General features: G+C 41.9%; 1 protein-coding gene, 2 long non-coding RNA genes and 1 pseudogene across 3 annotated transcripts in view; 3 read left to right on the top strand and 1 right to left on the bottom strand.

Annotated features, from left to right (window-relative positions):
* The window catches only part of LOC139703711 (uncharacterized), a 261,415-nt gene that overhangs the window by 113,696 nt on the left and 120,140 nt on the right, over positions 1-27,579 (bottom strand). The gene's annotated exons all lie outside the window — the stretch shown is intronic.
* LOC139703717 (uncharacterized) overlaps positions 1-27,579 on the top strand; it is a 91,888-nt gene that overhangs the window by 9,105 nt on the left and 55,204 nt on the right. The gene's annotated exons all lie outside the window — the stretch shown is intronic.
* LOC139701372 (ribonuclease SLFN12-like) lies at positions 3,511-18,684 on the top strand. Its single transcript, XM_071607162.1, is given in 4 exon segments — positions 3,511-3,962; positions 12,212-12,853; positions 12,856-13,314; positions 17,097-18,684. Coding segments are annotated over 3 exon segments (1,113 nt in total). The 5' UTR covers positions 3,511-3,962; positions 12,212-12,244; the 3' UTR covers positions 17,142-18,684.
* On the top strand, positions 21,813-25,994 carry LOC139703715 (schlafen family member 11 pseudogene; annotated as a pseudogene).

Raw genomic sequence — 27,579 nt, 5'->3', positions numbered from 1 at the left:
CAGAAGCTGGGAAGTTGGGCAGTCTCCATCCCAGTCGCCTCATCAGAGCCCACCGCTTGCCACCTGCCTTTCCTCCCCCAGGACCACCCACCAGTCCTTCTGGGCCCTTGAGCAGGAGTTCTGCTGACTCAGGGAACTCATCCAAGGAAAACAAGTGAGTACTTTAAACAAAGGTTGCAGTCCTCACAGCAGGCAGTGGGCGGGGCTAGGTGGGTCCAGCCTGCTGGTGAGGGGGCAGAGGTGGAGCTACTGGCCTCCTCTGGACCTTGACCCTGTGGGGCAAGCTGGAGAGGGATCTCTGGCTGCTCTGGGAGTCCAGCCTGGAAGCAGCCTCCTAACTCATCCTCACACTCCTCTCTGAAGGGGACTCTGGATTCCAGAGAAAGCCATCTGGGCTCTTGGGTTCTGGGCAGTGGTATGAGCCAGACTGGACAGACTCCACCCACCTGGACTTGGGGAAAAGCCCCCTCTTGGGAAAATACCCTCCTAGAACTACCAAACTTAGTCTGACATTGGCTTCTTCCATGAGATTATCAAGAAAGGAAAAATATGTTACCTAGTTTTGTCTTGCAAAGGGTAGTGTGGGGAGAGGCAAAGGCATCAGAGTTGGTAGAGCTGAATTCACATCCCTTTTAACTGGGTGACCTTGTCCAGGGTCCAGAACTAGGTACAACCTTGGTTTTGCATCTGGTAAAACAAAGATGGTGAGGATGATAAGCTATCACCATCTGTCATAGCTGGAGACCTCATGCGTGGTTCATAAATCTGACTATTCCAATAACTTAAGAAAATGACAAAGAAGGCACACAACCACACAGAAGTACCTTTTCAATAATCCGGGGGTGGCTCTGTGAATGTAAGGCCCATGGAAAGACATAGAGCCACTGGAATTCTTTATTGTTACATAGGAGACACACAAGGGGAGTTTCCATAGAACATTTTATCCCAAAAAGGGCAAAGGGGTCGGAATACAAGGGAACAGATGAGTGTAACTCAACCCCAGTGGGTGATGCCTACACCTGGAGCCATGCCTTGTTATCTGAGCTGGGGTGACGCCCACATTACTGCAACCTGGCACTGCCCTGCCAGACTGAATGCAATAATTGTTCAGAACCCAGTGCATCAGGGCTTAAAGGCGTCTGCATCCAAGGCAGCTCCCGACAATAAGCCATGGGCAAATCAAGTTGTTCTGCACTACCTCACCTTGGGAGCCAGGTAGGCATTCAGCAATATTTCCATGCAGAAATATATTCTCAGACTAAAGGTGACACACCTAGAACTGCACCTTTGGATGACAACTGACCTGTGAGGTAGGGAGTTGAAATTTACATCATGTTTTTAGAGGAAATAATAATATATGGAAGGTCATAAACCAAAGCATGAAATGTTGGGTCAGGCTCATGGAATTAAAAGCTGTTTTCAAATTTGTTTAAAGTTACATTGAGATAAATCTATGTAGTTCAAACCTTCCAGGATATCCCCCACCTCTGCAGCACACACAGGGAGCAGTGTCCACAACTTTTTTACTCCTCTTTACAGTATCACCAAATGTATGTGTGTGTGTGTACACACACACACACACACACACACATATATATACTTGCACACATATACATAGTGTATTATGTAATATTTTGTTCTTTTTGGTTTGTTTTTAGACTGTCTGTAATAGAATCTCATGTACATTCTTTTGCTCCCCTTCAGCTGACCATCAGGAAGAAGGAAACACCAGAGAAGCTTGAGGATCAGAAGGACACTAGCCCTGCTCTGGTCACCCTGGAAGCTGGCTAGCCTGCACACACCAAAGCTTGAGGAAACAGCAGCCCTGCTTCAGCCACTTGAGGGCTGGCTGATCAATGCAAGGAGGAAAATAAACTAGGCAATAGGACAAATGGACTGTTTCATCCTGTAAGAGGGCTCTCATACTATGGTGCATTGCCACCCCTTACTTCTGTCATATACACAGTCCTTTCCTTGGTCTTTACTACAGGACTGACAACAACCAAACACACAGCTAACCCATAATGTGGGGCGGGGCAAGGGAAGATGGGAGGGACTTTGGATTGGGCAGAGGGGAGTGTGGGAGGGGAGGGGATATGGGAGTGGGAAGGATGGTGGAATGAGGTGGATTGTATTAATCTATGTACATGTATGATTGCAGGAATGGGGTGACTGTGCACTGTGTCTAACCAGAGAAATGAAAAGTTGCCTCCATTTGTGTTTAATAGTCAAAATGCATTCTGCTGTTATATATAACTAATTGAAAAAAATTCATAAAGGACTAAGGCTTAAAAGGAAGTCTGGACACTTTAATGTTCAGAAAAATATGTATACTTTTCTTATATAAAATTTAAACTTATTAATTAAATTGAAAAAAAAAAAAACAACTAGCACATGTACTAGTTCAAATCTGAAAGGGCATTAAGGCTTGGGAACCAAGCTCACTCTTTGGAGGATGGTTTTTCTATTCTTGGTGGATTCAAAAGTTTAATTGACATAGTATGGATTATGCTATTGTTTATTGCTTTCATGTTTGTCTCCCTTTTACAATGAAACATTGGGTCAACTACAGAAGCAGCTATTGGGGTGGGGAAGGAGTAACAGAGAGAGAAATTAAGATTACGGCATTATATAAAATGTTAAGCCTAGAAGATAATGATGTTTTTTGATTTAAAGGGTTAAATAATGAGCATAGAGGGGGTAATGATGTACCACAAATACTCCAAATGATGTAGTGTCCAAAAGATTCCCACCTTAATTGTAACATATAAGCCTTTCTCCTAGTAAACAAGATATTTTTAAAAAGTCAACAGGATTTCTAGAGAGCTCATTGTGGTTTAGCTCCTCTTTATTGTAAAGGTCAGGTTTCTCTTTCTTGTAAAAGTTAGGTCTGCAGGGCTGGGGTTGTGGCTCAGTGGTAGAACACTTACCTAGCAGGTGTGAGGCACTGGGTTTGATTCTTACACCACATAAAAATAAAATAAGGTATTGTGCCCATCTACAACTAAAAAAAAAAAAAGTTATGTCTGCAATCAAGCTTGTTGATGTACAAAAGTTACTCTTTCTCTTTTCTTAGTAAAATCTTGTGAAACCTCTGTCCAATCTAAAAACATGGAATAAAAAGTAACTATTACGTTAACCATTGTGTTGTGTAACCATTCACTGAGTACAAGAACTGAGATGAGGCCCAGCTCTGCGCTCTCAGTATCTGTGTTGTGGGTGTGAACAGGTGGTCTGCTTTGCCTCCTGGGTAGATGTGCAGCAGAGACTATCTCCAACAGTCTGCAGCTGAGTCCCAGTGGGCTCTGGGGAGGAGCTCCCCAGTGAGAGCAGCTCAGACTTGTACACTCTCCACTGCCATTTGTCTTTCTGAGCATTTGAAAGCTGTGGTTTCCGGTGACTTGTGATTTCTGGTAACGTTTTGAGAAGTGCTAAGCTAGAGAAACGTACCCCCATAATGTGGACCAGAGCCAGGGGAAACAAGAGGCAGGTAGGCTGTGTCGTACCACAGGAGCCATAGTAGACTCTCAGTGAAAGGATGTCCCCATGATGCTCCTTGTTCTACAAGCTCTAGGCATTGGACTCTGCCTTCTGTGGAGGAGCCTCTCCTTGCCCCTTGGTTTAGGCATTGACAGCTGTCCTCCCTGTTGCTGGAGGCACCTGGGATTTTAAGCAATGTGACAGCAAGTGACCTGCAAATGGGAGTAAAGTTTGGAAATACTGAGTTACCCCACTACAGGGAGATACTTCTTCGAATTTGACAAATCAAATGACAATTGTGCAATTGAGCATAGTGCCCTCACTTCCTGGAGCATCATGAGCCAGATAGAAGGTGGGATCTAGAAAATTCTGTGTGAGAGTCACGCTGAGAGTGCAAGGTACCAGGGTGCAGGAAACAGAAAGCAGAAGAGCTGGAAGGATCTACGGGCAACTACCCTGTGGAGAGCACATAGACGGGCTCGGTAGGTTTCCCTCTCCACTTTGCCTGGGGAAGAAAGTTTCTGAGGCAGGGTGCTCTCTTTTCTGGCTGGGTTTTTCTGGCACCTGCATTCACCTGCTATGCAAGGGCCAGTGCATGCACTGGGTGCACTGGTGTTTGCAAGGGGTCTTGTTTCAGGGGGCAATGCACTGGAAAGTGAGGCCTGCTCTTTAGCCACATTTTCCAGCCTTAGTTTTCTACTCTACTCCCACCCCTAGGTCTAGGCATCTGGCTCTGGGGCGAGGTGGGGCACCAGCAGCACAACTCCACCTCTCTCTGGAAGACCCTCACCCCAACCCCGGTCTCCAGACTGAATGGTGTCTCTCTTTTCTGGGAAACTTGGCTCCTTTGCTGGAGTGTTCATATCACCTTCTCCCAAACCTTAACAGGCCATTGAGGACTGTCACCTTGAACTCTGGACCATGGGGTATGGTGTGCCAGAAGGACTTTGGTCCCTGCTTGGACAGGGGAGACCTTAAACAGCTTTGAGACAGGGAGCTTGGGGTCTGTGGTTTAGGAGACGGGGTTAGAGAGGCACTAGCCGAGTGTGCAGGTCAGGCTCATGTGGTCTCCAGGGCACCTCGGGTGCCCCATCCTCCCGGAGATCTGAACTTGAGTGGAGTTGAGGAAATGTAGGGGTGTCACTGAAGAACTGCAGTCTAGGTCCAGAAAGAAAAAGCAAGCACAGTAGTTCCCTGCCCAAAGTTCATAAACTAGAAGAGGAGAAAGATGACCACATTGTCCTCCCAGATGCCATCGAACGTGGCACTGGTAAGCAAGGAGGGGCCAGGAATGTTCCTTAGTCTCTCCTGTCAGTTGGGTGCCACTTTTGTGCAGTTCTACCAGACTTCACACCTCACAGAATTCTCCCACCGTCAAGGGAATAAAGGAATTTAGAGGAAACAACTAACTTGTGAACCCAGACCCAAGGGTTCATGGAGGCCATTGAGTTTAAGGTACTAGGGACTTGGTGGAGTCCAGTCTCCAGCTTATTTTTTTTTTAAAGGATTGTGTCCCAGATATATGCCTGAAGACTGATTTTGGATGGTGAAAATTGTACCTAGTCATGAGTGTTGGACTGAGATGGCCAAGGACCCAGCCCAGCCCACAAGTTCCCCTAAAGGAGCCTCTTCTACAGCTGCCACTAGTTTCGAGTTCCCCAGTGGTATGAGAAGGCTCCTTAGGCATGTTGGGGGTGGGGAGGCAGGTGTGATTGACTGCTGCTCCTTTTGCTTATTGTGGATGAACCAGAAGTGTCCCTAATAGCAGGGCCAGATGCAGAGGGTGTTGGAATGGGGGCTGGGAGGAAAGGTGACAGCAGTCTGCTTCCAGAGACTACAGTATGAAATGAGGGACCATATTCCTCCTGGAAGGGCATGAACCTAAGATGGAGAAATTCAAATGCGTCACTGAGCAGAAGTGAAACTGACTCTCTTGCCCTTCTTGAAATAGAGATGGAGGATCTTTTCTGTCTGGTTGGCAGGAAGGTGACTCATATTTCAGCTGCCCCTGTTGTGTAAGAAATACGAAGAAATGAGGTAAAGGACCCCAATTGTGCCCTAATACTGTGAAGAAAGCTCAGCATGGCAGGAATAGACACGTTTCTCTGCTTTTTTGGATAATGATGTCCCATTAAAACAGTATTTCTTATCAATTTAAACTGAAACAGTTTTGCTTACTTGGCTTCTTCATTGTTCCTCTACCAGGAGTCAAGACTTCTCCTGTAGCCTCACTGTTTTGGGAGCTGTCAGAGTTCTGTTCCAATGCTTTCTTGGAGGGGCCCAGGCCTAGGGGACCCATCTGAATGAATGCCCAGGTCCCAGGATGTCTTAGGACACAGCTCTGATTTTCCAGGCCCCTCAGAGGGCAGGCGGCTACTTTGTTATAGACTCAGAACCAGCAGCCTGCACAGGCCCAGGGTGGAGCCCTGTAATCCTTCTGCCCAAGAGAAGCTTGCTAATGAAAGTCTGATGCAATCCTTTAGGAAATCATTTGATAATACGTCTCCAATTGTTAGTATTTCATCAGCTGCTCCAGTAATTCAAACTCCATCAACCACTCACAGTGTGTGTATATACACTTTGTATACTTAATTTAATTCTGAATGTACAAGATCAGGTAAAACCTCTTGTTTTAGCTTGAGCCTTGATTTCTACATGTCCAGACTGTTTCTTCCCTTATATGATTTTTTTTTTTTTTTCTGAGCCAGGGTTTCAGTTCTTATTTTCTGCACTCTGGTTTCATTTCTTTCGGTCTGCTGTGGCCTTCCAACCTGTGTCCAAGCGGTTGTTTCTTTATGTGTGAACCACATCTGTACATAGAATTGAAGTACTTAGCCAGGGGACTCTTGGGCTCCATGAAAATTTGATGAGGTCATTTGAATACCCGAATCTCAATCTAACAGAGCCGAGGTCTTAGAATTATTAAAATAAACATTGGAAAGCAACTTCAATTCTCAGGTATACAGGAATAATTACATAACAGTATGTTTATACTACCTATAAAATTATGCAGCAGTTTGTAAGATTTTATAAACACAGGTAATCATTATTTTCCAAAAGTGATTATATAAGATAGGAAGATTCAAAACTTTCTATTTTAGTTTCTGCAAGTGTGACAGACCTTGGTAAACTCTGCCACTGAAAGCTACCATGTTGGGTATGATGTTAGAGGATAGAAAACTAGGATCGATCCCCAACTGATTTTATAAAGAAACCATAAAAGTTGATGTGAACAAAATCTAGCAATGATGTGAAAGTAGAACATGAAAAAGCAAGGAATATCATAAAAACAAATTATTAACAAACTGAATTTATTATTTAAAAATGAGGATAGAGCCAGCAGGATGTTACAAACCTGTAGTCCCAGCTCCTAGGGAGGCTGAGACCAAATGGTTGCTTGTTGCAAGAAAGGCAAGGCCCGTCAGGGCAACATAGTGAGGCCTCATCTCGAAAAAACAAAATGGAAAAATAAAAACAAAAGAAAACAGAAAAAAGAATGAAAGAAAAGAACAATGAGAGGGCTCATGTCAACAAAGTGGAGACTAGGAAGCTTCCTCCTTGTGGAAACATCCAAAGCAACAGAAACTGACTGAAGTAAAAGTCAGAGGTTTACAGCAACCACGCAGATGCCCAATCAAGAAGCAGCCACATTCAAACCTGCAGAGAAGATCCTGATGTTTTTTCTTGCCCCTGCCCTTCCTCTCCCTGGCATGGCAAAGTCTCAGGCTGCAGGGGGCAGCAGCACTGTTTGCAGTCCCTTCCCTTGAAGTGCAGGGCCAGAGCAAACCTGATTGGCAGGGTTCTAACCTGCCTGGGCACTGGCTGAAGGATAGGTCTCTGGACCACCTAACTTGGATCTCATTTCATGGGGAAGTGTGCCTTCCACTGCATGTGAAGGTTGTAGGGAGACCACATACCGGTGGATGCCTGGGGCAAGAGATTACAGCTGCAGATGAGCAATCCAAGGCCCATGAGAGGAGCAGAGGGTGGTGAAGATTTGGGGGGTAATCAAGACATTCAAAAGCAGCTATTTATTAGGAGGAATTGAGAAAACTCCATGCAGAATAGGCAGAGTGAATGCTTACAATATACCTGAGAAGACTTAAACTTTGACCTCAAGCTGGTCCCTGGGATCAGAATAGGATCAGCTCATCTGTAAAGAGCTGCCCTGGCATAGAGCTGGTCTGCAAAGATTGGGAGACATGGTAGTTTTGTTTTAAATGCCCGATTTTCGGCAGAAGCTCTGCAGGCATGGAAACCAGGGGAACATAGCTCATGCTTATGAAGAAAGTAATTTGGCAGAACCTCTTCCTGAGAAAGGTAAGACCCCTGGACATATTTTTTAAAAAAAGGCTGTAAAAAACAAGTGTCTTTATATCCACGTGGAGAAGAGTAAAATAAGACCCTTTTTCTTGCAACAGAGACACAAATCAACTCAAAATAGATGAAAAACTTGTGCAAGACCAGAAACTGAAAACTAGCACATGAAAACAAAGGAGAAAAGCTCTATGACATTAGTTTGGGCAATGATTTTTTTTTTTTTAATAGGTTCCCCAAAGTGCAGATAACAAAACCTAAGCTAGACGAATGGGACTACATCAAATCGAAATGTTTATCTACAGGAAAGGAAACAATCAAAAGATTGAGATAACCTACCAGGTGGGAGGATGTACTTGGCAGCCACACTCCTGATAAGGGCCTACTATCCAAAATATATAAAGAACTCAACACATTGCGAGCCATCAAATAACCTCGTTATAAAATGAACATAATAGACATTTCTCAAATGAAGACATAAAAAGGGCCAACAGGTACTTAAAACTCTGACAGGTCCCAGAAAAACTGAGGCTACAGGAGAAGTCTTGACTCCTGGTATAGATGAATAACCAAGAAGCTAGGTAAGCACAATCGTTTCAGTTGAAATTTCAAACAGTAATTGTTTTAATGTGACATCTTTATACAGAAAAGCAGAGAAAGATGTGTATTCCTGCCATGCTGAGCATTCTCCATAGTTCAATAGGATGATTATTGTCTTTTCCCCCATGTTTTTGCATACAACAGTGACTCCATGTCATAGCAGTATATTGTGTTCTTGAAAAATTACTCAGAGAGTAGGTTTTAAGTGTTCTCACCACAAAAAGGCACATCAGTAAAATAAACAATATGTTAATTACCTTAATTGAATCATCCCACAACATACACATATTTTAAAACAACCTTTCCTACATTATATACACATAAATTTTAGTCATCTGTTGAAAAAAGATACAAACAAAATCCCACAACTGTCTTAAATTTGTCCAGAGAGCTAAAGGAAATGTATATTAAGAACTAAAGGAATTCAGGAAAAAACATATAAGTAAAATGACCATGTCAACAAATATTTGAAATTATGAAAAGAAACCCAAAGAAGAAATAGAGCTAAAAAATGCAATAATTGAGTTGAAATGTTTATAAGAAGGGTTCAGGAGCCAATTTGAGTAGAACTTGGAAAGGGGAAAAGATCTGTGAAATTAAAGGCAAGAATTTTTAAAATATAATAACTTTTAAAACATTTGTCCTTTAGATATACATGACAGTAGAGTATATTTTGACATATTATACAGACATGAGTATAACTTTCTCTAATTAGGATCCTGTTCTTGTGGTTGTACATGAGGTGGAGTTCACTGGTGGCATATGCATATATGAACATAGGAAAATTAGTCTAATTCCTTTTATTGCTTTCCTATTCCCATCTCCACTACCTTCTTGGGGCGGGGGAGAGCAACCAATAGAAGCAAAAAGCTGGAAAAAATCACAAATATACAGAAATTAAATAGCACACTCCTGAAATGAGAAATGAGAAATCACAAGATAAATTAGTAAATATCTTGAGATAAATGAAAACGAAACACAATATACCAAAATTTAGAGATCTAGTAAGAGTAGTTCTACAGGGAGGCTTTGAATAGTGGTAAACAACTACACTGAAAGTGAAGAAAGATCTCAAGTCAACAGCCTGACATTAGACCTCAGAGACACAGGGAAGAAAAAAAGAAAGAACTAATCACAAGTCAGCAGAAGATGGGAAATTATAAATATTAGAGCAGAAATAAGTGAAATAATGGAGTAGAAAGTAGAAAACAATAAATGAAAGTTTTTTTTTTTTTTTTTTACAAAATTCAGCAAATCTTCAGTTAGATTGATAAGAAGGAAAAAGAAAATGAAAGTACTAAAATCAGAAAGGAAAGAAACAAATTTACTAGTGATATTCTCAGAAATAAAAGATTATCAGTGAGAACTATGAGCAAGAGTATGTCATCAAATTAGAAAATAGAGATGGAATGGAGAAAATCTTAGAAACACAACCTACGTACACTGAATCAGGAAGAAATAGAAAATCTAAACAGATCAATACCTAGTAGGGAGAATGAATTAATAATGAAAACAAGCTAACAATCCCCCAAAAGAAAACCCTTGAATCAGAAGGCTTCAGTGGTGAATTCTACCTAGCAAACGTGTTTGGGCTCCCTTGTCCATGTAAATAACTAGAGTCAATGACGAAGAGTCTATTGACACCGTCCTGGAAGTGCAACCTGGCTTGATCCTGTGAAAGAAATAGTCCTGTGGGGTGTTCTCCTGGGATCCACAGCCAGCCACAGGGTCCCAGACAACCCAATAGGCCCAGGGATCCCTGGATAGAAGGTCGTGGTGTATTCAAAATGAGAGAAATGGGACATGGCCATCTTCTCTAGGTTTGGGCAGCTTCCCAGGAGGACACTGGTAGTCCTGGTTTACCTCAGGCCATGGAAGGGGCTTGGGAAATTTCAAGGTGGGCATTCCAGAGCATGGAGAGTGCTCAGAACCTCCCAAGTGTCAGTGTCCACATCACGAAGCAAGCCCCAGAGCCTTTCCTTCTGGTTATCTTAAGTGACTTTCAAAATACAGATTTCCTGTAGTTTGAAAACCATTCTCTGCACATTTCAGTGCAGTGTAAATTCCAAGGGGAGAAGGAAGAACATGGGAGGTCTGTCAGAGGAAGGCATTAGTGTCACACAGCACGTTTGGGCAAAAGCACAGAGCCCCCTATTCTATGTTGAATGGTGATCACTCTGATGCTGTAGAGGGGTGGCATGTATTGAAAGGCTTGTCTGGTCCCTGTAAACTGTTCTTACATGGACTTATGACTCTCTTTTCTGTATGGAGTGCTCATCATTCACATAGGATTATCAGGTGTTCTGGGGTCTGGGTCACATGATGAGGAAATCATAGAGTAATATCTTGCACTTGTGCCCACTACTGATCCAGCAGTGGCCAGGAAGATTATGACCTCCTGATAACATTTTCTGGGTAGTGAGGACTACCTAGGATGGACTTTTCTATCAACTGTCTCTATACCTATTGATGAACCCAAAGATATTTTAGTTTTCAACCTAAAGGAAAGCAGTAATGCCAGTGGCCTCAAAGGCACAAGCTAATGGATCAGAAGTACACAGACTAAGGCAGACTGCCTTAGGACATGCAGGATGCTGTAACAAATCACCATTGATTGGGAGCTGGGCGGCTTATAAATTGCTGAAATGTATTTCTCTCTCCGTCCTGGAGGCTGGCAAGTCCAAGATCAAGGTGCCAGCATGGTTGGGTTCTGGTGAGGCCTCTTCTCCCAGGGTGATTCCCAGCTTCTCTCTGTGTCTTCCCATCGCAGAAGGGCTGAGCCCGCTTTCTAGGGTTCTTTTGTAAAAACATGAATCCTATGGTCAAGGGCTGTGTCTTCATGACCCCACTCCCAAAGGCCTAATCATCTTGGGGGTAAGGTTTTCAACATATTAATGTTGAGGGGACACAGACAATCAGACCATAATGCAGACGGGTTGAGTGTAAGAATTTTCCCTCATTGAAGATATTGTGGTTTTTCTGATAGGAAAAGGACACAGTGACGTGGCCCACTTTGCTTAAGAGCAAGGGCCAAATATTTTGAATCACATTTATTGTTAACAGGAAGAAAAAAATAACTAACATGTCATATTGCTGATTGCCCCTAGAATTCCAAGTGACAATTTTCCCAAAGGACTTCCTACAATAGCCTGGTGTGGTGGCACATACCTGTCTCCCAGTGGCTCAGGAGGCTGAGGCAGGAAGGATCAAGGTTCAAAGCCAGCCTCAGCAACTTATTGAGGACCTAAGCAACTCAGTGAGACCCTGTCTGTAAATAAAATATGAAAAAGGCTGGGCATGTGGCTCAGGGGTTGAGCACTCCTGGGTTCTATCCCTGGTACCAAAACAAACACGCAAACAAACCCCAATACTCCCTACAAAAGGAGATAATGAAGGCAAAAGCTGTAAAAGTTGAAATCATTAAAATCACAATGGAAATTTGATACAATTGTATAATTAAAACTTGACTCAAGGACAAGTTCAAAAATATAGATTCCCTTCTGGGGTTTGTATAAGGAAAGAAGAGAAAACACAATCTATACAAAATGAATGATCAGAAAGAATGATATAAGCACAGAGTAAGGGAAAATTTAAGGAATTAGAAGAGCATGATGGAAATCTATGGCAGCAAAATCAAAATACCAGTAAGAGTGTAAGTTGTGGGTCTTATGTGATAATCTGCCCCCAAACCTGTCACTTCCTAGCTGTGTACTTCCCAGTCCAGGGCGACTTCTACAAAGGGTTTCACTCTGTTTCCCTCAGAATTCAGAATTTGCTTACTCCTGCATGGGTCCCATTCTAATGGCTCTGTCAGTTTTACAGGAAAGAATTTCAGCTTGGAAACCAAATGGCCACTGTGGACGTAAACATCAGAATTGATTTTGAAACTGATTATAATGAGCTGGTTTTAGATGTAGGAAAAGTCACTCTTGGAGAGAAGAATAGGAACAGTATGAAGGACAAACAAAGGAGAAAAAGGCAGAAAGAGGCTGTCTCACGAGCCATGTGTGCTTTGCTGAATTCTGGAGGAGGAGTTATCAAGGCTGAAATCGAGAATACAGAGTATAAGTATAATGAAGATGGAATAGGAGAAGATTTGGAAATATCTTTCAGTGATATGCTGCCTCGTGTTCTAAATTACCTTGACTTCATGCAGAATGCTAACACATTTTTGATTTTTGTGAAATCATGGAGCTTGGATAGCTCTGGTCAGCAGATTGTCATGTTGAGAACCAATCTGTATAGCAAAAATATAACATCTACAATTGTCATGGATGGTACCCATGCACTGGCTTTCCTCCAAGAGAAGAAAACTGGATCCAGATTATTTTCAACACCAAAAACGAATGCAATGAAGGTCCCTACTGATGTTCATGAAGAAAGTAGTGTGGTGGACTCACCTTCAGAGTTTTTTAGCAAGACAAAACTTACAGAAGTAAAGTCAACTTTTCTGAATCAACACTTGTTGCTACTAAATTAGTCCCAGATTACGATGTGTTTGGAAAAAAAGAAAAAAGAAAAAGAGAAGATGTGTTGGAATTCATTAAAGAAGAGGTACCTCAGTATGTTTCTGCATTTGCAAATACTGATGGGGGATATTTGTTCTTTGGTATAGATAGCCAAACAAAAGAAGTAAGTGGCTTTGAAGTACAGCCTTGGTGTCTTTCTGAGATAGAAAAGACAATTAGGGAGCTTCCTGTCCAACATTTCTGTAAAGAGAAGAAGACGATTAATTACTCATGCAAACTCATTGAAGTCCATGATGAAGAAAGACATCGTGGCTACGTCTGTGCACTCCATGTAGACAGATTTTGCTGTGCCGTATTTGTTGAGGAGCCTGATTCTTGGCATGTGAAAGGGAACCAAGTGATGTGGTTTACCACGGAGGAATGGATCAAGTGCATGGTGGATGGTGAGGCAGGTTACGGAAGGGGGATTAGCAATGAGCATACATTTGGCCGGGGTGGTTGGGAAGGTGTGACTGGAGCAAGATCAGTATTCCTGAGATGTCAGTGCTCAATTTAACAGTCTCTAGTGGATCCCACTGGGAGTTCACCACCTCTTGTTTTCCTCTGCCCACTTAGAAGAGACATATTACAACTAGCTCCATGCTTTGGTCAGCTTTCCATCACAATGACACATTTCTGAGATAATCAACTTAGGAATGGAAATGTTTCTCTTTTTTTCTTCTAATAATTTGGCTCACAGTTTTGGAGGTTCCAAAATGTATCGGCTGCATTTCTTTTTGAAACAGCCCATTATGACAGGGAATGTGTGGTGGAAGAAAATTGCTCACTTGATGGCCAGGGAGTGAAGGTGAGGACAAAGAATGGTCAAGGGTTCTACAATTCCCATCAAGGGCAAAGGGCGTAAGGAGGAGGGATCAGGCTATCATAATCTACTTTAAGGGTCTTCTTAATTCCCACTTGAATTGCTTATTAAGCTCTGATTACAGCACTTGGGGCTCTTTATGAGACTTCTACTAGGCCCCACCTTTAGATGGCTTCACCAACTCCCAATAGCACTTACTCTGGGAAGTAATCCTTTAACACAGGAATCTTTGGGTAACAGTTCAGTACCAAACCATGATATTCTACTATAGCCACCTGAAAGGTTCATGTCCATCTTAACAAAGCAAAATGCACCCACATTTTGTACACAAATTCCAAAGAGTCCCAACGTTTTGACAGCTTTGGCATTGCTCAATAGTGTAAGTTGTGTATGCTGAGACTCAAGGCAGTTCAGCTTTAGGATGCTATAAAAATTAAGTTATAACAGTATGTTACTTCTGATTTGAAATAGTAAGTAGGAACAGGGTAAACATTCACAGTTCAAAGGGGAGGAACAGGAAAATATCAAGGAGGTTTCAGACCAAAGCAAGACTGCAACCCAGCAGGGCATACACTAAATCCTACAGCTCCATGTTTGGCATCTGGGCACACTGCCCCTGTGACTGTGCTGGTTGCAGGCTACCTGCTCACTCTCTTGGGGTGGTATTGTATGCTGGGTGCTGCTTCTTTTGTCAGACATTGGTCAGTGCTGGTATCTCTTCCTCCTTGGGATCTACACTGCACCCATGCCTTCACAATTCCCAGAGAAAGAGTTCCTTAGGCTGTCCTGGGTCACAGGGTGCCCTGGGACTGTTTTCTCAGTCAGTCATAGAGATGTCACCTTCCTGGTAGTTTATTCTATTTTCTTTGTATTTGTTGATGTGACTGTTCAAAACCCCCTTGCAGAAGCCAGCTCTGTCTTGATGTGTGTCATCGAAACACATTCTGTGTTTATCAAAATACTTTGATGTTTTTGCCATTAATTCTGTCAAATTCGTAATCCTCAGAATTTGAGTAGACTTTTATTGATGAAATAGGCGCTCCTGTACATGAAAGTAAGAGCAAACTAATTCAGTTTAGTTGAAGCAAATTATGTTGTCTATATATGTCCCTGGGTAGCCTAGCTTGAGATGTAGCTCCCAATGTGGCTGTATTCAGTCACTGAAAAATCACAACAGTCCCCTACATCTCTCATTACCTTTTTTTGTTGTTGATGATGGGTAACTGACTTATTTCCTGGGTTCTGCCTTAAAAACAGTGTCATCTTGAATATTCATGTGTAGTCTGGGGCATGGGTGAAAGTTTCTCTTGGGAGCACACTTAGTAGTGGAATTGCTGGTTCAGGAGGTGTGAGAATATTCAAGTAATAGGAAAATGCTGATATTTTTTCAGATTAGACAGGTTATTTTACTCCCATCAGGAATATATTAGAAATTCCACATTTCCTCCAATTGTCAGACTTCTCTTCGTTTTTCTGCCTCTCTTCTCGTCTTTGTCTGTTTCATCAAATGGGTACAAGATAGTATCTTTGTGGCCTGAGCTTTCCTGTTTATTAATTTGGTTGATCATATCTTAATGTATTTATTGGTTCAAAGTACTTTACCTTTTATGCAGTGCCTGTTCTGTCTTTTGTCTATATTCCAATTAGACTTTGTCTTTTTCTTTTTGCTTTGTTAGAATACCTTACAGACTGTAGAATCAATCACCTTGTCGTCACAGGTGTTACAGATTGTGGATATCTTCTCCAAGTTTCTGCTTGGCATTTTCTCTTTTCTTAAGGCCTATTCTGATAAGTAGTAGTTTGAAATTTTAAGAGAGTCAAACTTACCAGTTAAAAATTTGAAGTTTGGTGCTCTTTGTGCCTTATGTGAAAGATGCTCCTCTACTCTAAGGTACTATAATGTTTCCTTTCATTGTTTTCTGGACACTTTAGTTTTGCTCTGAGCCTTTTAATTTTAAATATTTAATTCATTTCAGTAGACACTGACTCGGAGTGTTATTTCCTCTTGTTCCATGTGAAGAGCCATTTTCCCACCCTCACCACTGATCTGCCCAACCATCTCCAGTGTATTTCTGCATACATCTATGGGTAGCTGTGGTTGTAGAATTTCTTTTATGTTTGGTCAGTGTGTTTCTTCCTACAGAATTGTGATGTTAAACTGAATATAAATATCGGAAAGAGTAAGTCTTCTTTTTCTCTTTCTTTGAAAATATATGGACAGTTTTAGTCCTTTAACCTTTCATAAATTTTAGAATCTACTTGAGCACCTTAGAAATGCCTTTCTGGATGTTTATTGCAGTTACATTAAATATATAGATAAATTTAGGAATGAATGACACATTTCTATCAACTGGTCTTTTTATCCTTGAACATAGGAAATCTGTTCATGTATTTCTATCTTTTTAAAAAAATTCATTGTACATGCTTTATCAAAACGATACTTGTATTTACAGTTTCTGCAAAAAGAGTCCCTTGCAAGTTACCCTCAAACACCCAGACACACCCACACAGACATCCACATCATGACCCTGCTCCCACACTAGTGAGATGTGAGGGTCAGACTCCTGAAATTAGGCCGCTGTTGGGGGATAAGAGTTGTTGATTTGTTTTTTTTTTTTTGTTTTTTGTTTTTTTTTGAAAGAGTAAAGCATGGGAAGAATGTATTTGGCCATGACATTGCTAACTAAGTTTGGGTATATTAACATATATGTCAGTTAACACTGACTATTCCTTTTGCATTCTATATACACAGAATGACATCAAGGTTTTGTGATCAACAGAATATTCCAACTTCAGTCTCAATGCTGCTTGTAGTGACTTCTGAATTCATGTGAAGGCTTACCCTAATAATAATTCAAGTCTATGGACATGAAATAAGGCACAATAAATATTGATTTGACCTAGAGGAAGGAAGGAAAGGAGTAAAACTGGTTTCAAATGATCTCAATTGGGAAACTGCTTTGACTTGAACTCACTTAAATCCATTCTAAGTTCCTAAGATTTCTTAGAAATGTTTTTTTTTTTTCTTTTCCCTGACAGAGCCCCCAAAAGAAAAGTTTGGGAATTCACATTTCCATGTTTCAGTAGCCTAAACTACTCAACTCATGTGTCACAACCTCCTCCCCTGCTCAGGTCTCCTCCTTCCTCAGTGCTCAAAAACACCGAGTAGCAAATACACATCCGGTTGTCTTTGATATCTTAAAAAAGGGGGAGGGGAAGGAAGGGAGAGTAGGAAAGAAGGGAAGATGAGAAGAAGGGAGGAAGGGAGGAAGGGGGGAAGAGAGGAAGATAAAAGAGAAAGGGAAAAAGCTAAAAGTAACCTCATGACTTTCTTGCAGTTTAAGAAATCCCTGTTTCCTCCTTTTCAGGACGATGAAGCCACCCCAGACATTACAAACAACTGCAACAAATGAGTCTGGCAGCATAAAAAATGTCTAGTGTTCAAGTCTTCATAGTGAGACCCATACATCTTGTACACAATCTGTCGAATGTTTGTTGCAGCAGGTGAATCAAACCCAAAGACACTGGACAGTCTGTGAAAGGGAGCAAGAATTGCAGTTCTGAAGGCCCCTGACTTTGGTTGTTTACAGAGTTCAATCCTGTTTATTGTGCTCCTTGGTACCTTCTTCATCTGCATATCCTAAAGGTTCTTCCCCTGGTTTTAGGAATCTGCCTACATATTTATATTCTTCTTTAAACTGCATTTCCCATTCTCGAACACTTTCCATTTGCGCTGCATTCAAGTCTGAGAGATCATCATATTCATCTCTAAGTGCATCCTTATCTAGGCAAAATGTTGCCAGTCTTCTGGAGGCATCCCTACCAGCAAATATTCCACATGCACCCGCGGGGCCCTACAACTTGCGGCATTTGGTCACAGCGAAGACTTTCCCATTGACCTCAAGCAGGAGGTGCAGCTTGTGCAACTCGACCGACCTACTGGTGAAGCTACTTGAGGCTGAAGTCCCACATCTCCATGCGCTGCAGGGAGGGGACCAGGCTCTCCTTCCCCGCCCTGGCCCCTCCTCCCGCCCCATTCTTGAACACTCAGGGTCACTTGGCCACTGAGCCACATCCCCAGCCCTATTTTGTATTTTATTTAGAGTCAGGGTCTCACTGAGTTGCTAAGCAACTTGCCTTTGCTGAGGCTGGCTTTGAACTTGCGATCCTCCTGCCTCAGCCTCTGGAATCACTGGAATTACAGGCGTGGGCTGTTGTGCCCAGTGGTATTTGTTCTTTTTAAAATATTTCTTGCTGAGCTTCTTGTGTTTGTGACTGGTGTCCTTCATCAATTTCAAGAAAATCATTGCTGTTTATCTCTTCAGATCATGCTTTTGTCTTTTTCTCTCCTCTTGTGACTTACGCTGTGTTAGACCTTTGGAGTACCTCTGACATGGCTCCTGTGTTCTGATTGTCCATTCTTTTTCTTTGTGTCGGTTGGAACTGTTTGCTACCTTGTATCATGACAGTTAATCTTGGTTTCTGCTGTTGGTCTGCTATCACATGTAGTAACAAGGCCCTTAATATCAGATACTGCCTTTTAGAGTGATAGGATGTTGACATGACTTTTATCTATTGATTTCAAATTTATGAGTCTGTAGGAGAATCAGGAAATTTTTGTCTTTTCATTTCTTCTTCATTTGGGGGTATATTTTAATTACAGTTGGCACTCAGCAGTCTTTTCCTTTTCTCATGGTTGCTTTATTGTTTGTTTTGGTTTTTTTTTTTTTTTTTTTTTTTTTTAAACTGTCCGGCTTTATCATGTTTCCTAATTTCCTATTATATCAGGGATTATGAATTAGGGAAACTTTGAAAGATGTTCTAGGGCTGGGGATGTGGCTCAAGCAGTAACGCGCTCACCTGGCATGCGTGCGGCCCAGGTTCGATCCTCAGCATCACATACAAACAAAGATGTTGTGTCCGCCAAAAAACTAAAAAATAAATATTAAAAAAATTCTCTCTGTCTCTCACCTCTCTCTTAAAAAAAAAAAGAAAGATGTTCTATCCTTTCATATAGGGTTGTCCTTTCTTCTGGCAGGAAGATGGGCATCAGTGATTGTCTTGCTCTAATTGAAGTTTAGTTTTATGCTTTTCTAGCTAAGATTTTGCTCTTACTACTAGCTGAGGCTGTTCTGCAGTCTAAGCTGAAGTCAGGGTGTTCACCCAGGGCCTCCTCTTTGCTGGGACTTTAATTCTTGCCTGTGTCTGCTCAGCTCAGGAGGTTGGTGAAATTTTAGTCCAGTTCCTCAGGCTCCCGGTTTCTGCTTTCTCTGGGTTCCCAGCCTCTCATCCTGGATCAGTCAGTGAGTTGAGGGGAATTTGTAAGTTGACTTAGGCTCCTCCTCTGCAGTTTCATCCTTTCTGAGGTTTTCTTCTCAGATTCTAGCCCCTCTAGGATTTGGACCCCTTCCTTTCTCCTCATGTCAGTGGCCTGTTGACAGCTATCGGGGCTCTAGTGACCCATGCTACGGCCCAGAAAATATCTGAGGGAGAAGCAGGCTGGAGAGTGCAGCGGCTTCCTGTGCTCCTATCACACGTGTTGGCCTTGTCGTCCTGCTTGTCCCACTGGCCCTCCAGTTCTGGACGCCACAGTTGGCTCTATTTTGTACAGGCTTCGTAGCTGTTTTGGGTGGGAGGGTTGGTGCTACAGTAGACACAGTTTCCATGGCACGTTCCCAGGGTTTTCTTCTTTATATTTTGTTATCATTATTTCCATATCTAGTGCTTACAGAAAAAGATGAGATCTATTCCAGAAAGCCTCTGCCGGGAACTCTTCTTCAAGAGGAAGCACTTGAACAATGAACAGAATGACATGGCCTTGGATGAGCACTCTCCGCTGGTCTTCTCTAATAGCTGGTCTTTGGATCTGCACCTGCCAAAGAATGAGGAAGTCACCTTTGATGTGCTTCTGATTTCCCAGGAAAATCCTAGTCCTGGACACTTTCCTCAGGGTAGTTGAGAATTTAGAAGATGATTCCCCTCTTTCTCAGGGAACTAGATATAAGCTTAAAGGCTATTCTTCCCAAACTGCCCAAACTTTAAAGCAGAACTGGCAAAACTTGGTGGTTTCCCTAAGAAACTCACCATCATGAGGAAGATATTCTTCTTGAATATTTTTTTTTCAATTACTTTTAGTTATGTATAGCAATATAATATATTTTGGCAGAATATATATACATAGAATGTACCTTATTCTATTTAGGTTCCCACTCGTGTGGTTGTACATAATATAGAGTTACCCTAGCCATGTATTCAAATACCAGGTTAGGTAAGTTATGGCCAACTAATTTTACTGTCTTTCCTATTCCCCCATTCCCTTTCCTTCATTTCCATTTATCTAATCCAATGAACTTTATTCTTTTCCTCCCCACCCTCCCTTGTTGTGATTCAGCATCCACAAATCAGAGAGAGCATTCGGACACTGGTTTTTTGGGATTGGCTTATTTCACTTATTGGCTTATTTCACATAATATTTTCTAGTTCCTTCCATTTAACAGCAAATGCCATTATTTCATCCTTCTTTAAGGCTGAGTAATATTCCACTGTGTATATGTCCTACATTTTCTTTTTCTATTCATCTGTTGAAGGACACCTCAGTTGTTTCCATAGCTTGGCTATTGTGAATTGAGCTGCTATAAACATGGATGTGGCTTAGTCACTGTAGTATGTTTTTAAGTCCCTTGGGTATAGACTGAGGAGGAGTGGGATAACAAGGTCAAATAGTGGTTCTATTCTGAGTTTTCTGAGGAATCTCCATACTGCTTTCCATAGTGGTTGCATCATACCTTTCTCTCCACATCCTTGCCAACATCTATTGTTACTTGTATTCTTGATAATTGCCATTATGACTGGAGTGAGATGAAATCTCAGTGTAGTTTTGATTCACACTTATCTAATTGCTAGAGATGTTGAATATTTTTTTCTTATGTTTGTTGACCAGTTGTATTTCTTTTTCTGTGAAGTGTTTAGTTCCTTTGCCCATTTATTGATTGGATTATTTCCCCCCTGGTGTTATCTGTGTGAGTCTTGATGCCAAAATAATCTCCTTTATGATTCAAGATTGAAACTGTCGTACCTGCATCCTACTGGCTTACAATCTTTGAAGCCACAAGGGACCAGGTGAAGCCCTCTATGTAGTCTGAAGGAGATTGACTGTCTGAGGGAGCAGCATGCCCTTGGGATTTTCAAATGTCTACCAGATAATCAATATAGATTGTTGTAATTAAAATGCCATACAGATGTTAAAAACTTGGTGTTTTAGTCAACTTTTGTGTCACTGTGATAAAATTACCCAACAAGAGCAACTTAAAAGAGGAGAAGTTTATTCGGGGCTCAGGGTTTTGGAGGTCTCAGTCCATAGACATCTGACCCCATTACTCTGGGCCCAAGATGAGGTAGCATATCATGGGAGAATGTCTCAGAAGAGTGAATCTGTTCAGCTTATGACAGATTCAGGAAGCAGAGAGACAGATAGGGGAGAGGGCAAGGGAATGTGGGGAAGATGCACCCTTCCAAGTCAGGTACCCAGTTACCAACTTCCTTCAGCCACCGACAGTCACCTCCCAGTGTCATTCACATGAGGAGGGACTGGTTAGGCCACAGCTCTCCCTGATCAATCACTTTACTTCTGAGTATTACTGCACTGGCACAAAAACTTTTGTGGGATACATCACATCCAAACCATAACATTCTGTACCTGACCCCCAACGCTCATGTCCATCTCACAGTGCAAAATTCATTTAATTTTTTTCCAAGAGTTTCCCTTTCTTAACATTGTAAGAATTACCCCAAAGTCCAAGTCCAAAGTCTCATCTGAAAACTCTTGGTTGTGAGGCCCTGTAAAATCAAAAGCAAGTCACAATCTCTAATATACAATGGCACAGAGTAAACACTGTGACTCCAAAGGGGAGAAATAGGCACAGAGAAATAAGGGGCCAAAGAAAGACCAAAATCCAGCTGAGTTCCTGGAACTCCATCCCTGATGGCTCATCTAAGATACAAGGCTGTGCCATGTGCTCTCCCAAGGGTTTGGGCAGCCCTCCCTCTTTGGTCTTCAGGTTGCTCTCTCAGTCTCTCACAATCCAATCACTTTACCCTGAACATTCCTGAATCAAGACAGGAGGTTTTGTGGGAAACCTTACATACAAACTATAACACTTGACAAAGCCTTACCTGGATAATGGAAGGTGGACTGGGCTACAAAGATGTTTTTCATTATAAAGATGATGCTGTTCTCTAATTTTCAAAAATGTTTCTTTGAGATGCTGCAGGTTAAGCAGCTTCACCTGATGTTGGAGAACTTCAATTTAGCTTCTGTTCACTTCTTCCTGAATAGTCTTTACATACGTTGCTTAAGAGCAATTAGAAAGATTAATTAGTTACCTATTCTGTGCAGAAATTTTATTTACTCTTTTCTTGTTCATGGATAGATGTTCTTTCATTTTAAAATCAAGACAGTTTGCTGTTCCTTTAACAGCAATGAAAAACTGCCCAGGATCTAGTCAGACAATCTATGATTTTGAAAAGAACATCATTGATGAAGGTCATAATTTCCCCAATGGGAATGAAAAGAAGAGAAATGTCATTACCCCCAAAGAAAAACCCCAGGCATTCTTTAGGTCTGTTCACTTGGAGGAACTGAAGCTATCCTAATCACTCACGTAGCCCCTGTAAATACTCACGAGAAAGGTTGTTTTTCTACAAACAGTTCTGAATAGGAATCTGAGTTGAGAAAATCCTGAAAAATCTCTCTCACTCATTTCTGGAGGAAAGCATCTGAGATAGAGGTAGAAACCCTCACCGATATGGAAAGATTCCATAAGAAGAGGAGCACCAGGGTTTGGCGTTTCTCCCTCATCAAAGATGAGCTAGGGACTGCCCTGAATCCAGTGGAGCCAGATACATCCTGGCTGGGGTGTTCTGAGTCCACATCCAGGAGGATCAGTGGGTCCTTGGAACAGAGAATAGAGCTGGGAGCCCCGCAAGGCGCAGTTGAGAGGAGAGGAGCAATGCCCTCAGAATTCTGAGAAGAAGTAAACATTACACAGACCAAATTTACAAGCCACATTGTCGTTTGAATGTAAAAGATAATGACCTGTGCTGGTCATTATCCTGAAAGATGTAATCCCAAACTCCGTCACTGCAAATGTTTAAATCCCAAAAGATCAAAATGCAGAGTCTGGAACACTTGAATTCTAAAATCTCCCAAATCATAATCCCCAAAGGCTCAAATCTCCAATACTGAAATTCTAAAACTTTCCAATTCCCAAAATCACAAGCCCCATGAAAAAAAAGAGGCCATTTAGAGGGACAGGAAGCTGAATTCTGGGGAAGTGACTGGCCATGGGTCAAGGAGGTGTGTCAAGGCAACAGTGACAACTTCAATGTAAATGTGTCATGGTGTGCACTGACGTTCCTCCTGCTGATGAAACTCCAGGAGCTTATGTTGAGTTCAAGTCATGTTTGCCTGAAGGAGCCAGAGAGGTTACTGACTAGTGTAACATGGTTCCTGGCGCCGTCTGATAAGGTGACACTATACCATCAGGTTGCTGTTCAGTCACTGTATTGTTTCTGCCAAATCCATGGTCTGCACGGGAGTGCATGTGGGATTTGTTTCCACATACCTAAAAATGGCTCTTTTAACTTCACATATCGAACACATTAAATGAGAGACCTGACAGTAGAATATGACATTCAAATGTCCCATGTATGTCTAAATACATATAAGGGTCAGTTAATTAACATATAAGCACTGATATAGGTTCATTTTCAACCAAATAGTTTATTTACCTGAGATCTTTCTATTCATTAACTTATCAGAAAAGTTTTAAACATTTCAAATAAGAACTTGAGGTGCAAGAATAATTGCTTTCATGTTTTCTGCTTCCTGGGGCTCAGTGAATTTCATTTTAGTTGGCACACTCTTTTCTCCATGAGATAAGAGAAGAGAAGCCTCATTCCTTTCACCAGATATGTAGGATACCAGTCATTAAAAGATGAGTCAGGGGGCTGGGATTGTGGCTCAGTGGTAGAGCGCTCGCCTAGCACAGGCGGGACCCCGGGTTCAATCCTCAGCACCACATTTAAAAAATAAATAAATAAAGGCATTGTGATTAAAAAAAAAAGATGAGTCAGATATGAAAACTTTCATCTCCCTTTTAAATGTAATGTGTGATTCATACAAAATAATGCCAGTGCATTGCTTAAACTTTCTCTAATGTTTTCAATTCCAGTGGCACCAGGATGTTTGCAATATACTGTTGAATTCCTCCAAAAGGAGGTGTCTTCACAACATGAAAGACTGGAGGGATTAATAAATTAGCAAAAGCATAATTTCTCCTAGGAATTCTTATCTTCTCTAGAAGCTGGGCTGTGGACCCGGATTTGCAAGAGAAGTGGGAAGTCATCTGTGATACTCTGCCAATCACACTGAATAGTCCTGCCATCAGGTACACTGTTTTAGGGGAGCAGGATGCAGAGCAGAGAGACTATGACACTCGCGTGCCTTTACTTTGAAGCAGAAGCTGGTGAACAGGGAGGCTACCTCAGGAAGGTGTGTGTGGTGATCAAGTCCCTCTGCCTGAGTCCCAAGAGCAATGCAGAGTCCTTGGAGGAGTCAGGCTCTGGTAGGTTACCCTGCTCCTACGACCTTGCGGACACCCAGTAAATGAAAACCTTGCTGCTGGTCCTCGTGACTGTCTTGCTCGGCTGCAGATCTTTTCTTGCGTGACCAGCTTGGCTGTGAGATGTTAAATTTGCTCACAGCCCAATAGTATGAGATATTATCAACACACCTCTGCAAGAAGAGACACTGCTTTGTCTTTAGCCTGCCTGGCTCAGGCAGTAGAATCATGGCCATGAAGATCATAGAGAAGATCAGAAATATGTTTCACTTGTGAGGCAAATAGAATTCTCTACGTTTGTGAAAACCAGCCTCTGAGTTACCACAACCCCAGCCCCTCAGTTAGGTTATCTTGAAGGGCAAACTTTCCAAGTAGAAAACCATTGATATTTGTTCTTTGGAAGACTAATTTCTACCACTGATTTAAAATATTGTACAATATATTAGCAAAAAGAATAAAGCTCACCAGAAAATTATGGCTGTGAAACAGAGGAATGTTGCTGCATACCAGTTGAACATGAAATTCAAAAGTTAATGTGGAGGGCCGGGGTCATGACTCCATGGTAGGGTGCTTGCCTAGCACGTGTGAGGCACTGGGTTCAATCATCAGCACTGTATAAAAATATATAAAATAAAAGTCTTTTGTCCATCTACAACTGAAAAAATTTTCAAAAAATTTAATAGAGAGTAGTTGCAACTACAAAGAATGTCAAAACCAAGAGGTAAAGGAATCTAGATGTGTTATGATCCAACAAAAAGAGAAGTGAAACATCCACCAACCTAATTGAGAAAGGAAGAAGCACACACAATTTGAGAAGTGAAGACCAGATTATGAAATGCACATGGGATAATAAGCACAACAGAAAGCAGAATAATAAGCCTAAAATATTAATACGGAAAGCCAAAAGTGTAAACAGTAACAAAGAATTAGATTTTTAAAAAGTAGCAAGGAGAACTAATATAGAGAACTAAAACCGATCAAAAGTTTTAAAATTATAATTCCATAAAATGTGTCTGAAATGAAAGAACACTGGAGTCTGCATACCATAGAGGCCTACACTGTGTCTGGCAAATTCATACCAGATAGTCAACACTGAGACAGAATCCCAAACACCTGTTGGGCTGTAAAAATAGAGAGTCCATTGACAGACACACAAATGACTCAGTGATTTATGAGAAAAGGAGAACCAGGTTGGCCTTCTGTGCACAATGATCCATACTAGAAAACAGCAGAGATACAGCAACAAGAGAGACCTGGAAAGCAAGTTGTGAGCCATGGGTTTGTGAGCCAATGCCATTGTGCATAGCACATGCATATGTAGGAACTCAGGGACTATTAATCTCCTGACCTCTTCCTGATGGACTTCTTAGAGCATGAGTTTCATGCAACCAAGCATTGATTGTAGGATGTTGGCAAAAGAATTATCAATGAACACTGATTATGATGAACTGTAGATGTGAGATTAAAAACAAAGTTGGGGACGAGGAGGACAAAATAATACATATATTGCACCTACCATGGCAATACATAGAATGTATTATCCAAGGAGAGAAACCATATCCAAACCAAGTACCACCTTGTATCTACAATACTGTCTCCTTTAGGACCTATTCATGCTCAAATAAATTGTAAATTTTAACTTGATGTCATGGTGGATTTTTTTTGTTTGTTTGTTTTTGTTTTGTTTTGTGCCACAGTCTGGCTGGGCACAATTCAGGAGCCACTTATCAAGCAAAAACGAACTTTATTTTTAGAACACACGCCACACCACAGGAGCTCTTCAGGAATTCCCTCAGAGCACAACTGCCACCACAGGCTTCCCACAAGCCTCTCAATGCCCCCCACTCCTCCTGCTCTTGAGGCTGATTGGCTGGGTCTCATGGGCGGAGCCAAAAAAAGTCCCCCAATGAGCAGCTCCATGGTCTGAAAGGGTGGGGAAACAGCCCAATGAGCATCACTGCAGAGGAGCCAATCAGTTGGCAGCTAGAAGTTTGCTGGGGCTGCTGTGAGCCAATCATCAGCTGGCAGCTGGAAGTTTGCTGGGGCCACTGTGAGCCAATCATCAGCTCACAGCTGGAAGTTTGCTGGCAGCTGGAAGTTTGCTGGGGCCCCTTCAGCTGTGGCTCTCAACAGTTTTGTTTTATTTTCAATAGGATCAAATTCTGGCCAAAGGTGTATGAGTAGAATGATGAATTTAACACTTAGTTGGGTGTCCTCAAGATGTGCGTCTTGATGGTCTTGTTTTTTAGAGAAATGGCACATTTTTCCATCAGCCAATTCTGTTGAGCAAGGGAGTATTAAAAAGTGCCCCCAGGGAAGTGCTGGGGAGTGATAGTGGCCAAATTATATGAATTTGAAGATCCAGTCAATTGAGATGACGCCGTCTGATGCATAGTGAGTAAAAATGAATGAATGAACTAAACACTCTCCAGCATTCCTGCATGGGCCGGAGCCAGTGGGAGAGAAGAGGAAGGGCAGAAAGAAGAGGTGGAACAGCAAGAGCCCCAAACTACCCAGATTAAAAAAAAAAAATCAAAATGTGAGAAGTTCAGTGAACTCCAAATTGCATTAACTCATCATCATAAATTGACATAACAAAGAGAGAATCATGAGAGCAGCAGAAGGGAAATACCATGTACAAAGACCCTTGATAAGATTAACACTAGTATGACCCTAATTTTAAAAAATGCCAGTGATGTGGGGAAATTGGAACCTTCATACATTGTTTATATAAATATAAGGAAGAATATAGTTTGTCAGTTCCTCTAAGAGTTAAGATTTACCCTGTGGCCCAGTGATTCATACAGTGGGGGAAATAAAAATCACATGTTCTCATGTACACAAGTGTTCCTGGTGGCCCCCTTCCTAACAGCCAACAAGTGGAAACAACCCATTTGTCCACCAATTGATGAATGGAAAAATAACCCAGTGGATATTATTGCCCATAAAAAGTCCTGAAGTACTGACACACACTACAACGTGGATGGACTGTGGTTATGTTTTGCTTACTGAAAGAAGCCAGACCTCCAAAGCTATAGATTATGTCAATCTATGCCGCAGTCTGGCTGGGCACAAATCACGAGCCACTGAAGCAGGAACAAACTTTATTTTTGAACTGCAGGAAAACACTTCACACAGCTCCCGGGGAATCCTCCCGAATGCCACGCGGCTCCTCCAGGAACCCCCAGCTGGAAATATCTCTCCCGGAAATCCCTCCTCCTGCACTTCC

The sequence above is a fragment of the Marmota flaviventris genome (genome assembly GCF_047511675.1).
Source record: "Marmota flaviventris isolate mMarFla1 chromosome 17 unlocalized genomic scaffold, mMarFla1.hap1 SUPER_17_unloc_1, whole genome shotgun sequence".
NCBI classification, from domain to species: Eukaryota; Metazoa; Chordata; class Mammalia; order Rodentia; family Sciuridae; genus Marmota; species Marmota flaviventris.
Note: the sequence above shows the minus strand (reverse complement) of the source record. Positions and strands in the feature narration are given on the sequence as shown.